The 13,046-nt window shown below is 41.0% G+C and overlaps 1 protein-coding gene across 1 annotated transcript in view; it reads left to right on the top strand.

Moving 5' to 3' along the window:
- The first annotated feature begins 587 nt into the window (after positions 1-587).
- The window catches only part of MACO1 (macoilin 1), a 58,607-nt gene continuing 46,148 nt past the window's right edge, over positions 588-13,046 (top strand). Inside the window, exons 1-2 of the mRNA XM_063106194.1 lie at positions 588-642; positions 1,010-1,267. Coding sequence (XP_062962264.1) covers positions 1,188-1,267 — 80 coding nt within the window. The 5' untranslated portion in view covers positions 588-642; positions 1,010-1,187. The remainder of the gene's footprint in view (positions 643-1,009; positions 1,268-13,046) is intronic.

Here is a 13,046-nt window from a genome sequence, read left to right on the forward strand (position 1 = left end):
GGTAAATGAGCAAATAGACGCAAATTACCCAGCACGGTGCCTGGCACAAAATCAGCACTCAATGAATGTTGAGAGAAGGGTCGATGGCCCGGCGTCCCCACCTCCAGGGAGCCCAGCCGAAGTCCGGACCCCGCCCGGGGGCAGACATGCCCCTGAGGCCGATGCCCTCCCGGTCCCGCGAGTCTGTTCCCGCGGAGCCCAGCCCAGTCTGCGGAAGTGGGGCTCCGGCCGGGCCGCGCCGCCCCGCACAACCACGGCCGCTTCGCGCGACGTCGCGCACACCCACGGTGCGGCCCCGTGACGCAGCCCGTGGGGCGGGACCGCGGCGACCCCGCCCCACGCCTCCTCCGATTGGTCGTCGCGCTGTCACCACGTCGCGGGAAGCTGGCGGGGTGCGTGTGTGTATGTATGTGTGGGTTTGCTTTGTCATTCGTACCCCCGTCGCGCGCTGACGCGGCTGGCCTGGCGGAGCGCCCCAGCGTCCGCAGGAAGGGCCCCGGCGCTCGCTGCTCCCGGGATGCTACCTTACATAATGACACCACGACGGAAGCACATGTCAGCGCAGAAACCCCACATGCCGCAAACCCGGGCCTCCTGATTTTATGCATTGCTAGACGGGAGCCTAAGATGCCGTACAGCATGGTATGCTCTAGTCTGGATTACAATACAATGAAAGGCAATCCAATAACAGCGAAGCATACCTTCGCAACAAGACATAATATAGGATGTTATATTTATAGGGCCTATTTATAAGCCCCTATTTAAGTCTTTTCTGATAGGTCCAGCCACGGGCCCAGACACCATAATGATTGGTGCATCCTTCTGTCCTTCAAACAGGCGGGTTCTAGAGTCCGTTTTGCCTCAGCGAGCCCTAGGATTGGCCAGCAGCGGCGTAGCGGCGCCTTCGATTGGTCCCCCAGGCCGTCCGTCGGAGCCTGGGAGGCGGGGCAGGCGGCTGGCTGCTGCTGGGCGGGCGGGCCCCGGAATTGTCATTTCTTTGTTTCCGAAGGCGGAGGAGGCTCTGAGCACCCCCACCCCGTGCCACCCCCTCCCCACGGGTGCTGGCTCCATGTCTGTGTGACCGGCCCCAGGGGTAGAGTCCAGGCCCAACGCGGGGCGGGCCGGCGGCGGCGGCGGCTGAGGTGAGATACGGCGGCGGCGCGGGCACCCGGCCCCCCAGCAGGAGGATGAAACGGCGGAACGCCGACTGCAGTAAGCTCCGCCGCCCCCTAAAGCGGAACCGGATCACCGAGGGCATCTATGGCAGGTGAGCGGCCGCGCCCCTCCTCCGCCAGGCAGGGGCCCCCTGGTCCCCTGGTCCCCTGGTCCCCGGCCCGCTCTGGAGGGGCCCGGCCCCGTTATGTAACCCAGACTAGGCCGCACGCCCGCGCCGGGGGCTCTCCTGGGGAGCGCTGCCTGGGGAGCCGCTGGCCGGCTCGCCGGGGGTCCGCCCCGGGGGCGCGGGGCGTGGCGAGGGCCTGCCCGGCCCGGCGGGGAGGGCGCGGCGGGCGCGGACTGAGGGAGCCGCCGCGCCGCCGTTGGGAGCGCCCGGGCTCGCCGGGGGGAGGGGCGGCGAACCCCTCCCCGCCCGGCGCCGCCGGGACCCAAGGGTTACTCCCAGGCCCCCCGGCTGACCTCCACTGGCCCTGGAGCCCCGCTCTGGCCAGAGAGTTTGCCGGCCTGAGCCGGGAGGCGCGTGGACCGTACGCACGGGGAGAGGGCAAGGCTGACAAAGTTGAGAGCAGACGTGGCCCCTCGGTCCGCCGGGCTTCTGGCAGACTGGACCGGAGCCACGCCGCCCCTACTTTCGCCTTCTGCTTCCCATGTGGGATCTCGAACTGGCACCGAGGCTGGAACTCATACCCCCAAATCATGCCCTGTGGTCCCGCTCCAGACTCGGAAGGGGCTGATGATCAGTTTTTCAGCAAACGTTATTTTGACAATTTCAAACATATTTTTCTTCGAACCTTTTAAAAGGAATTTTCTCTAAACTCTTTTTTTTCTTTTCCTCCGAAAGAAAAGCAAGGTCTCTTTAAATAGAAGTTGAATTCAGTCCTGAGGGAGAGGACAACAGGTTCATGGGGCAACTTAGTGACTCTCATAGCTTCTCCAAGCCCAATTTGTGTAGACTTATTTTCTGTTTCTTTTCAGAGTGTTAATGCTAAATTGTACTTGCCTTAATAAAGAAACAATTTTAGTGGAGAAGTAATTAGTTTACAAAGGAAAATTCTCAGCATGTGGATATAGGCTTAATTGAATCCTCATGGTGTTTTTACAATCTGGCTCTTCTGGCTGTTCGACTTAGAGAAATATGTGAGGTAGCTGCTGACACCCAAGTTGTCTTAACATAACTGTACACCTTGCACATGCTCTTGTTTACACTTGTGGAATGATTGCTTTCCACAAGCAGCTGACTGACGTAAACACTGGGAGTTTTCTTTACTTAAAATTTAAAAGCATTAAGAAGTCAAAGTAAAAAGTTCTTGGATATATCCTTGTGTAATGAGGCATAGATCATAGGAATAATTCATTCATTCAACAAATATATATATATACTGTGTGCAAGGCACTATTTTAGCCAGTAAGGACACAGCAGTGAGTACAGCAGACCGAAATGCAAACCTGACCATTTTAACTAAAACTGTAAAAGCAAAAACATTTTTTCCTACAGGTTTAATGGAAAGGTCTCTTCAGTTCATGTTACACACACTATAAATTCTTGAATTAAGAAAGACTTTTTTCCCCTGGCTATTGAAAAATATTTGAACAACTTAACATTAATAGTGACACAAGAATAGAAAAAGCATATTAAACAGAGTTGGTAGATTTAGGACAGCTGTGGCATTTGACTGGCTGCTACTTACAGTAACATGAGATGATGTACCTCCATTTAAGCAAGAAGATTGAGAGTCCTCTATTGTTTACATATTGTGTATTTCAACTTCTCTTTGTATTTAAACAAATGCACCCAGTTTCCTACTTGTACTGTAGTAGCCACTCAATCAGTGTGAATAAGTGTGAAGAAGTGAATTTGTTGTCTAATGAAGATCTGTTATTTTACTGATGGCTTTGGAATTTGAATTTTCTTACCCTAAAGTTTAATAGTAAATACCATATGCCAATTGCTCAGATTTTATCTGTAAAATTTAAAAATACTAGCAATGCTTCAGCTCTTAAATCTGTTTGCTCTCCTTTGGCATTATTTAAATGTTAATAGAAGACCTAAATATATTTCTACCTGTCTTTCCTGGTTGGAGCATCATATATTAAATAAGCATTTCAATGCACTTATCTGTTTCTTAGTTTATATTATGGAGTATTGGACTGAAGAACAAGATTATATATATTTTTTGCAATTCTGTTCTATAAGAGAGATTTAGAAATTTTCCAGTTATTTCTGAAGCGAACAGAACGAGGGGACTACTTATAAATTAGGACATTTGAGGATTCATGAATATCAAATTTCTGTTGATCATCAAATTTAAGTCTATACTAAATTGTTTTTCACACCATCTATTACCCATTTTATTTCTCAACATCTGGCCAATTTTGGTCTCATTAAACAGAGAGCTTTGTGTTTTTTGTGTTTTTTTTTTTTTGGTGGCTGGCTGGTACGGGGATCTGAACCCATGATCTTGGTTTTAGAAGGCTGTGCAACTGAGCTAATCAGCCAGCCCCCCCCCTTTTTTTCCCTGAGGCTGTGTTGACAATTTTGATAACCACTGTCTACTGTTTCATAGCCTTACCTTTCATAGACTTATTGTTTTCATGTTCTCAGTCTGTACAACTTTCCAAGCCTTGGCATAGGAAGGAGGCAGTTGTGGTGAAGAGAGCACTGGACTTACAGGAATCAGGAGACCCAAGTTTAGACTGAAAACCCCAGTCTGCCACTTTGGACATGCAGGGTATCCACAGCTTTGAGCACCAATTCTCCCAGCTGTCAAATGAGTTTTGAGGACTAAGGGAGATATGTATAGTTGTGAAACTCTATAAATTCTAGCATGGTATACAAGTCATGGTAAATAGTATTTACCATGTTGTTGCTATCACAGTTTAACATACGTGGTTTATTCTTTAAGGAGGCGGGAAAGACTATAAGATTTGGTGCAACTGTAAACAAAAATTGAGTAGTCAAAACAAAGGGTTAGTTGCTGCTTGGTCTTGCTTAAAACAATCCTGTTGCTGAAACATTTTTAGTCATGGGCTCCAATCCAACAACTGTTACTGAGGTGATTGTCAAATGATATTATTTATTGTCAGTATCATGGCTGTGTTATGTGCACTTATATATATATGCCCACTTATATATATGCCCGTTGTTTGAAAATTGAAACATGCTGTAGAATTGTTATTCCAGTTAAACTAGTAATCAAGAATTAGAGAAAGGAAACCAGAAAGGTGGTGATCTTTTCTATTATTAAGGGCTAAAATTCAGTGTAATTTTTTAAAAGTCTGAGCTAACACAGAACCTGACAGAGTAGGCATTCAGTGTTCAATAAATGTTGAGTGAATAAATTAATAAATAAATTTATATAAGCTAGTTCATTCTCTTACATTGTTCAGGAAGTCTTGGAGGATACAGGATAAGACATGGTTCCTTGTCTTCAAGGAGTTTATAGTCTAGTAGGCCATAGTAATACCCTCTTAAATTGGTACAGTGGTTTAGAGGTTCTCAAGAATTTTTAGTTCTATTCAAGTAAAAATATTTCCATTGAACTAAATTTTACCTTAGTTCACCTGATAACATTAACAGCTATATTTTGCCCTGTGCTATTTTATGTTGAAGTAGACAGTTGCCACTAAGTGAGGGAGTATTTTCTAACTCAAATGAGATAGATGTGAAAGTACTTTGAAAATTATGAAAATAATTTGTTAATAAAAGAAAGTAAAATGAAAAATCTATTACATTTTTGAAGTCTCCGGATTTTCAGGCAGTGGTGCTCTCCCTGTATCTGCCTTCACACACATGCGCCAGACATTCCCAACAGTAATACCTCATTGCAGGTGGTGATTCCCCAGGTGAGGTGGGGTTGGGGTGCTATGTAGTTTTTAAAAGCCTTAAGGGGATTCTGTGTAGTTCATCCCCACCTCTCACCCTGCCATACTCCCCATGCCCTTCCCCCTGAGAATTACTGACTTTATAATAGGAAGATAAGGAGATAAGTTTTGGTAAGTAGAAGATGGAGGCAGAAACATTTATATTTAAAGTATATTCCAAGTCTCTCCAGTTAAAATTGTTACTTATACAAATAAGTACTATATAATAAGAATTTTAAGTAAGGTGTGTGTTTTAAGCTCTGGGAAACAATTTTTATATTTGTTACTGGCGGTTGAAGGAAGCACCCCTTCATTGTGAATTTATGAGTACTTCCTGTCTTCCTGTGCTGGATTCTGCTTATAGTGTTGCCTGAAGCTTAGGCGGTGCAGTACTGTTTCTGACTTACAGCTTAATGCTTTAAAACTAGGACTAAGGACTCAGACAGCCCTCGTGTATATGGTACCTTTTCCATCTTTATTTCAGAGAGGAGTTCGATCTTTGTAGCTCCTCGGAGATGACTTTTTTTTTTTTTAAAGATGACCGGTAAGGGGATCTTAACCCTTGACTTGGTGTTGTCAGCACCACACTCTCCCGAGTGAGCCGTGGGCCGGCCCTGGAAGCGACTGTTTTAAATGACCAAATTTTACATCCTTCTCAGCTTCCCAATTTCCTTTTACAGACCCTTGTCTAGATAATCTGGTCTCTACCGATTTCACTGACTGCTTTTCCTGCTTCCTTAATGACATTTTCTAAGCCTGGTTTTAGACTCCTTTGGGCGATGCTTATTAAAGTTGCTGGAGGCTTGCATGACCCTTGGCTGCCTTGATTGTACATGTGTTCTGCAACTGAAACCCCAGATACCAGTGTTGCAACCTCATAGCCTAAGAGCATTGCAGTAATCTTGGTAGGCTTTAGCTTCAACAGCACTGGATCTGACATGAAAGTGATAGATTCTGTATTGTTTTAGGGGAAGATTGGGAAGGAGGTGAGTATAATGGAGAAATTGAAAGGTTTTCACTAACCTATGCAGTGAAGTGTTTAGCTAAACCCTTATATCTGTGGTTTCCACCAAATACATTTTAAAGATCTGCCCCACTGGAGTGTTGCATTTAATTTAGTGTACTACCTTTAAAAAAAGTAATTTCCTCCAACTTTCATTATGATTCTTCTTGTCTGAGCAGTCTTGGCAGTTTAGTTCCATTAGGGGTTTTGAAAATCCCTTTAAATTGTTGCTGCTGGGTTGAGGGGAAAAGGAGAGAACATGATCCATTCATTTCAGATTATTTCCCTAAAACCTTCCTGTTTTATCAATGATATTCTTTTTTTTTCTTCACATTGATTCCTCACAGTCTTTCTTGAATCTCACTAGATTTGGAGATTGATTTTTATTTATTTATTTATTTATTTATTTATTTATTTATTTTTTATTTTGTCGATATACATTGTGGCTGATTATTGCTCCCCATCACCAAAACCTCCCTCCCTTCTCCCTCCCCCCCAACAATGTCCTTTCTGTTTGCTTGTCATATGAACTTCAAATAATTGTGGTTGTTATATCTTCTTCCCCCCCCCCTTTTTTTTTTGTGTGTGTGTGTATGTGTGTGTGTGTGTGTGTGTGTGAATTTATATATTAATTTTTAGCTCCCACCAATAAGTGAGAACATGTGGTATTTCTCTTTCTGTGCCTGACTTGTTTCACTTAATATAATTCTCTCAAGGTCCATCCATGTTGTTGCAAATGGCAGTATTTCATTCGTTTTTATAGCTGAGTAGTATTCCATTGTGTAGATGTACCACATTTTCTGTATCCACTCATCTGATGATGGACATTTGGGCTGGTTCCAACTCTTGGCTATTGTAAAGAATGCTGAGATAAACATTGGGGAACAGGTATACCTTATACTTGATGATTTCCATTCCTCTGGGTATATTCCCAACAGTGGGATAGGAGATTGATTTTAACGGTAGGCATTTTAACTTTTATTTTCACTTTCTTACTAGTTTTTTGTCTGTATATCATGAACCCAATTCATGTTCTGTAAGCAGTTACATTTCCAGAGTCTTTCTTTGTCCATTTCTCCAGATCTCCCCACTGATGTTATCCCTTTGAGGTTTTATGTGTATATATGTGTATTTTGTTTTGTCATTTTCTTGACTAGCATCTCATGGAGTATGGAGGGTAGATAGGAATTTCACATAGTTAAGTGAAATAATGTAATTGTGTTACTTGTCTTTATAAAATTTAGTGTGCTCTTCAAATATACTGATTACTTTATTCTCTAGGCTTACTAGATTTGGGCATAATTATTTTACTTGGATCTTTTTCAAGAATTAGGTCCAGAAGAAAAATAAGTTGGCTGCCCAACAAGCTGCATAAGTAAAATGGCACATACCAACCATAGAAACACATATCCTCTGCTAGATGTTTTTTCCATTGTGGATTTCTTTAAATACTTAAGAAGTGACTACTTCCTCAAGATCTCTCACCTTCATGCATATGCATCCTGGCAGTGGAAACTTTTAAAAAATTTAATCAACTGTTAAAGAATATTCTTTGAGGCTTTATTTCTTAAATTTGACGTTTAACTTAACTGACATTAAATTGGTCTCAACTCATCAGCCTTCCAAGATACCTGTCATCCTCCAGCCTTTGAAGCCCTTTCATAGCACTAATCTTTATTTCTTTATATTTTTTCTCTGCTGCCCTTAAGGACGAAATAAGTCATGGGATTGTGACATCAGAAATATATATATTTTTTACGTCAGAAGCAATTTATCCCTCACCCCATCTGCCCTGTTGCCTTTTCTTTTTTAGAGGTTTTGCATTTAGTTGATTGAGATGGTACAACTAGTCCACTTTAGGTATATCATCTGTATCAATGATGCATTTGAGCTATTTGGAATCTGTTTCCTGCCCAACCTAGAGGACGCAGCTAGAAATAGTCTCACTCTGTTTTTAAATTATGTTATTACATTGTTCATCTTCAAAACTCTTTTAAAAACCAAATTAGTGGCTCAGTACTAAAGTCAGTACTTTGTCTGTCTTGTAGCAAGGGCACTGGAACACTAGAGAAAATAAATTCCGGGCCGAGCCCGTGGCGCACTTGGTAGAGTGCTGCGCTGGGAGCGCGGCGACGCTCCCGCCGCGGGTTCGGATCCTATATAGGACTGACCGGTGCACTCACTGGCTGAGTGCCGGTCATGAAAAAACGACAAAAAAATAAATAAATAAATAAAAAATAAATGCCAAGTTCATGAACAAAACAAGAATTCCTGTCTCAGATGAGAAAAATACTGAGGCTTGAGTCTTTCTCAGATGTAATAAGAATTCTTTTCTTGTCTTTTTCTACACTTAATGAGCTATTCCTCATAGTTTGTTGTGTTTCTGAGTTTATTAAAATGAGTTCAATCTTTTTATTTTTAAATTACATGTTTCTCTATTACAATGACCATTTTAGCAGTGTGAATATTGTTGGAATGAAGACTTGAGTAGTCCCATCTTTTGTGCCATAGTTATTTCCTTAAAGAACATTTCACTTTAAATTTTTTTTCTGTAGAGCTTCATAGTGTGTTTATAAATTAAGTTTATAAATTGATAGTTTATGAATTAAGATACTGACAGTTTATTCTTTCATAAAGTACATCTGCTGATTTTATTTAAAACTTGGTTCTCTTGGAGAATTAAAGAATTATATAACTTGAATATGTGTGTAGGAAGGGGTATGAAGAAAGAAAATAATATTTAGTGACCCCCTAACATAAGATGAGAAAATCAAGTGTGGTAGATAAGCATATAGGCTTTGGAATCATATGAACTTGAGTTCAAATTCTGCTCTGACACTAGTGTGATCTTAAGCAAGTCATTGACTCATTCTAACCATCAGTTTTCTCATCTGTAAAATGAGGATAATACTCTATCACGTACTTTATAGGGTCCTTATAAAAATAATTAAAATGTCACATAAAACACTTAGCTCAAAAAGTTGTTTGCTGTTGTTACTATGTACTACTATGATATTATATTTTTAACCTTCATTATCTTTTTTTAGTCCCAGTAAAAATATTAGCTTCTGTTTCTCAGGTGAGGAAACTGAGGTTGCAGGAGGTTTAGTTACTTGATAGAGATCCATATCTAACTCCAAAGTCCACTCTCTTTGTGTAGTGTCGTTTTATCCTTTCTGAATGGTGCTTATATGTAATAATTTATATGATTCTCTCAAACTCTCCACTACATGTAGGGCAAGTGTCATTATCTTCATTTTCCAGATGAAGCAGTAGGTATTATGAGTGTTTTGCCCAAGGCCATTAACCTTTTTTCCTCTTCAAAATAGGAATCTCTCCTCTATTAAGTAAAAATATCAGTATAGACATGACAACTTAATGCACATATGAGCCTGGACCAGGATTGATCTATCAGTCAATCAATCAATCTATTTGTAACTGCCAAGGACAACAGTGAGATAATTACTGAAATTTGAATAAGGTCTATAGATTAGATAATAGTACTATATTAATGTTCATTTCCCGATTTTGATAATTGTACTATGGTTATAGAAGAGAATGTCCTTGTTTGGGGAACATTTGGAATAAAGGGACATAATGTCTACAACTTATTTTTCGATGGCTCAAGAATAAAATATTATACATAAATATAGGGAGAGAATGATAACAGAAACTTGATAAAATGTTTTATTGTTTGTGGAATCTGGGTGAAAGGTATAAGGGAAATCTTCGTACTATTTTTGCAACTTTCCTGTAAGTATAAAATTATTTCAAAATGAAAATTTAAAAAGAAGTAACACATGCTTGTTATAAAAAAAATTAAAGCACTATGACAATGTGTAAGAATAATGTAAAAGCCCTTAATAGTCCTGCCCTGGGATGATTGCTATTATATAACTTATAAATATAGTTCCTTCTTTTTTCTGGGTGTTATCAGCACCGCACTCTACCGAGTGAGCCACGGGCCGGCCTCATGTTCACTTCTTTATATAAAGTTTTTTGTTTTTTTTTTTTAAAGATGACTGGTAAGGGGATCTTAACCCTTGAGTTGGTGTTGTCAGCACCACACTCACCCAGTGAGCTAACCGGCCATCCCTATATGGGATCCAAACCCGTGGCCTTGGTGTTATCAGCACCACACTCTCTCAAGTGAGCCACGGGCCAGCCCTTTATATAGAGATTTACCTTATTCATTTTAGCAGCAACACAAGGTTCCATGTAGAATTCACACCGTTCCCTCTGTGTTCTCCTAACTTCTCTTTCTGTGCTCTTTCAATAGTGGCCTGCAGCTTATTCACTGTTCCTCAGGTTTCTTTCCTATAAAAGGCAGTAACTGCCCTGCCTACTTCACAGTTGTGAGGATAAAATGAGATAATTAATATGAAAGCTTTTGGAAGTTACAAGTGTGATATAAATGTAAAGTGTGATTAAGTAAGTTATTACTGAATGATACAAAGCATAACACTTGATTCATTTATGAAATGAATTACTAATGTTTACATAATGTTAACAATTTTTTTTAGGACCTGTGAGTTGCTTTTTTTCTCCTATTTTGCTTCTTCACCCCTCCTCATTCCAAACCCCATTGACTCAACCCTATGTTTTCTTGTTGTTGTTGTTTTTGTTTGTTTTTTCTTTTGATGGCTGGCTGGTACCGGGATTTGAACCCTTCACCTTGGTGTTATCAGTACCATGCTGTAACCAAGAGAGCTGACTGACCAGCCCTACACTATTAAAAGTGTTTTTGAAGCAGAAATTCTAAAACTCTAAACTCTCTAATTGCATTAGGTTACCATACCTGCCCTTGGTATCTCTGGTCTATATAATCCTTTATAAAAATAATATACCACAAAATGCTTAAAAGCTTTTTTAGTGATTTCCATTCTAGGTTTTGGGTTTTTTTTCTTTTAAATTGGGCATAGTTCACACTGTTAGATTTGTGTAGATTGCAGTGGTTGTGCATGTATATATGTGTGAGTCTCTGTGTGTGTGTATATAATTGACTCTAGAAAGGTTCCCTTTGCAGTCTGCAGGAGGCCTAGAATAGAGAAGAGAAATGTGGAACAGCTTGGGTTTTCTCATCCTGCTCCCCTTTTCTGGATTTTACACATGGACGAACTTGCAGAATGCAGCAGTGGTTCCAGGCCATTTTATCTTGAAGCCCACACACAACTTTCTGTAGTCTAGCATTTCTCAAAGTTTTTTGTCTCAGGACCTCTTTACACTCTGAAAAATGATTGAGAATCAAAAAGAGCTTTGGTTTGGGGCCGGCCCGTGGCTCACTTGAGAGAGTGTGGTGCTGATAACACCAAGGCCATGGGTTCGGATCCCATATACGGATGGCTGGTTAGCTCACTGGGTGAGCGTGGTGCTGACAACACCAAGTCAAGGGTTAAGATCCCCTTACCGGTCATCTTTTAAAAACAAAAATTAAATAAGTAAATAAATAAATAAATAAAAGTTCTTTGGTTTATATGGGTTATATTTACCAATTTTACTGTATTAGAAATTAAAAATGAGAAAAATTTAAAACATTTATTAATATGTTTAAAAATAACAATAAGCCAATGAGAAGAACGGTTTTGCATTTTTGTATATCTCTTTAATATTTGGCTTAATAGAAGATACTTTGAGAATCACTGCTGTATTCAGAACCAGTGGCAGGTAGGCCAAACGGGGTGATAGTCTGGCACCCAGAGCAAAGCTTATTGGATTCATTTCTTCCTAGTGAAGAACAGTCAGAACAGATTGGGAGCAGGTGCATGGTGACCCTTCAGGCAGGAGCTATGTTTGTTAGTTACCTTTGTCCATGTTGCTTTGTTCAGACAGCCTTCCTAGTCACCTGTGCGTCTTCTCTTCCTCTGTCTTCATTGTGAGTGTGTACTTTGATAAAAGCCCTACTGTCAGTCCTAAACATCTTTCTGCATTACAGGTCATTCATTCAACAAATATTGGTTGGGAAAAAAAAATTGCTAAGCTCCTGCATCATGCAAGGTGCTGTGCTGGGCACTGAGGAGATAAAGAGGGGAACATAATGGGTAGCTTCTTTGTTCTTGTGGACTTTACATCCAAACAACTAATTACACAAAATACTATTTAGTTATAATTGTAATTATAATACAGGATGATATGGGAGTGTATAATGGGGTCCTAGTCTTTATTTTGGGGTCCAGGGGGCTTTTTTTTGAGGAAATGAGGCTCATGCTATGTGCTGAAGGATGAGTAGCAATGGGAGTGCTTTGTTTAATTTTAATTGTACTTAGATAAGGATTTTCTCTGTGACTAAGAAATGTAGAAAAATGGGAGAACTAACCTTGAGCAGTTTAAATGTTCCCACTTGAGGGAAGGACAGTCAACAGTTTAGCAATAAGTACTGATGATCTGATTAGAATATTGTCTTCTTTCTGAGACATCATGGAATTCAGTGGAAGTTCCATGATGATGAGAATTTTATACTATAGACCGGTGCTTCTCAAATTTTAATGTATGCACAGATGGTATAGGGAATTGGTTAAAACATAGACTTAGATTAAATAGGTCTGGGGTGGGCCCTGAAATTCTGCTTTTCTGAAAAGCTCATATCTGATGCTGATTCTGCTGGTCCACAGACCATACTTTGAGTAGCAAGGCTGTAATTACAAATAGCTAATGTGAGGCTTCAGCAGGAGGACAAGCCAGATAAGGGGCTGGATGAATATTCTAGAGGTGATGTCCAATAGGGAGAGGTATTGGATAACAAAGACAAAGCAGTTTGATGTAGGTAGTATCATACCGCATACTGAATGCTAAAGGTGATTTACAGTTGCCATTACCAAGAGGACAGGAATGCCAGGATTGAGATAGATGGCTACTAGCACAGCCAGTGAAATATTCCACAGACTCATTTCTGTGGCAAGGACGAAGTGAACTAAATGGCCATTAGTCTGCCTAGAGAAAAGGTCAGGTACTGAGGATTGATGGCCACCCCATGGTAATTAGGTGGGCTCCAGAAAATGATCTAGGTGAC

This window comes from Cynocephalus volans, chromosome 8, assembly GCF_027409185.1.
Source record: "Cynocephalus volans isolate mCynVol1 chromosome 8, mCynVol1.pri, whole genome shotgun sequence".
Lineage (NCBI taxonomy): Eukaryota > Metazoa > Chordata > Mammalia > Dermoptera > Cynocephalidae > Cynocephalus > Cynocephalus volans.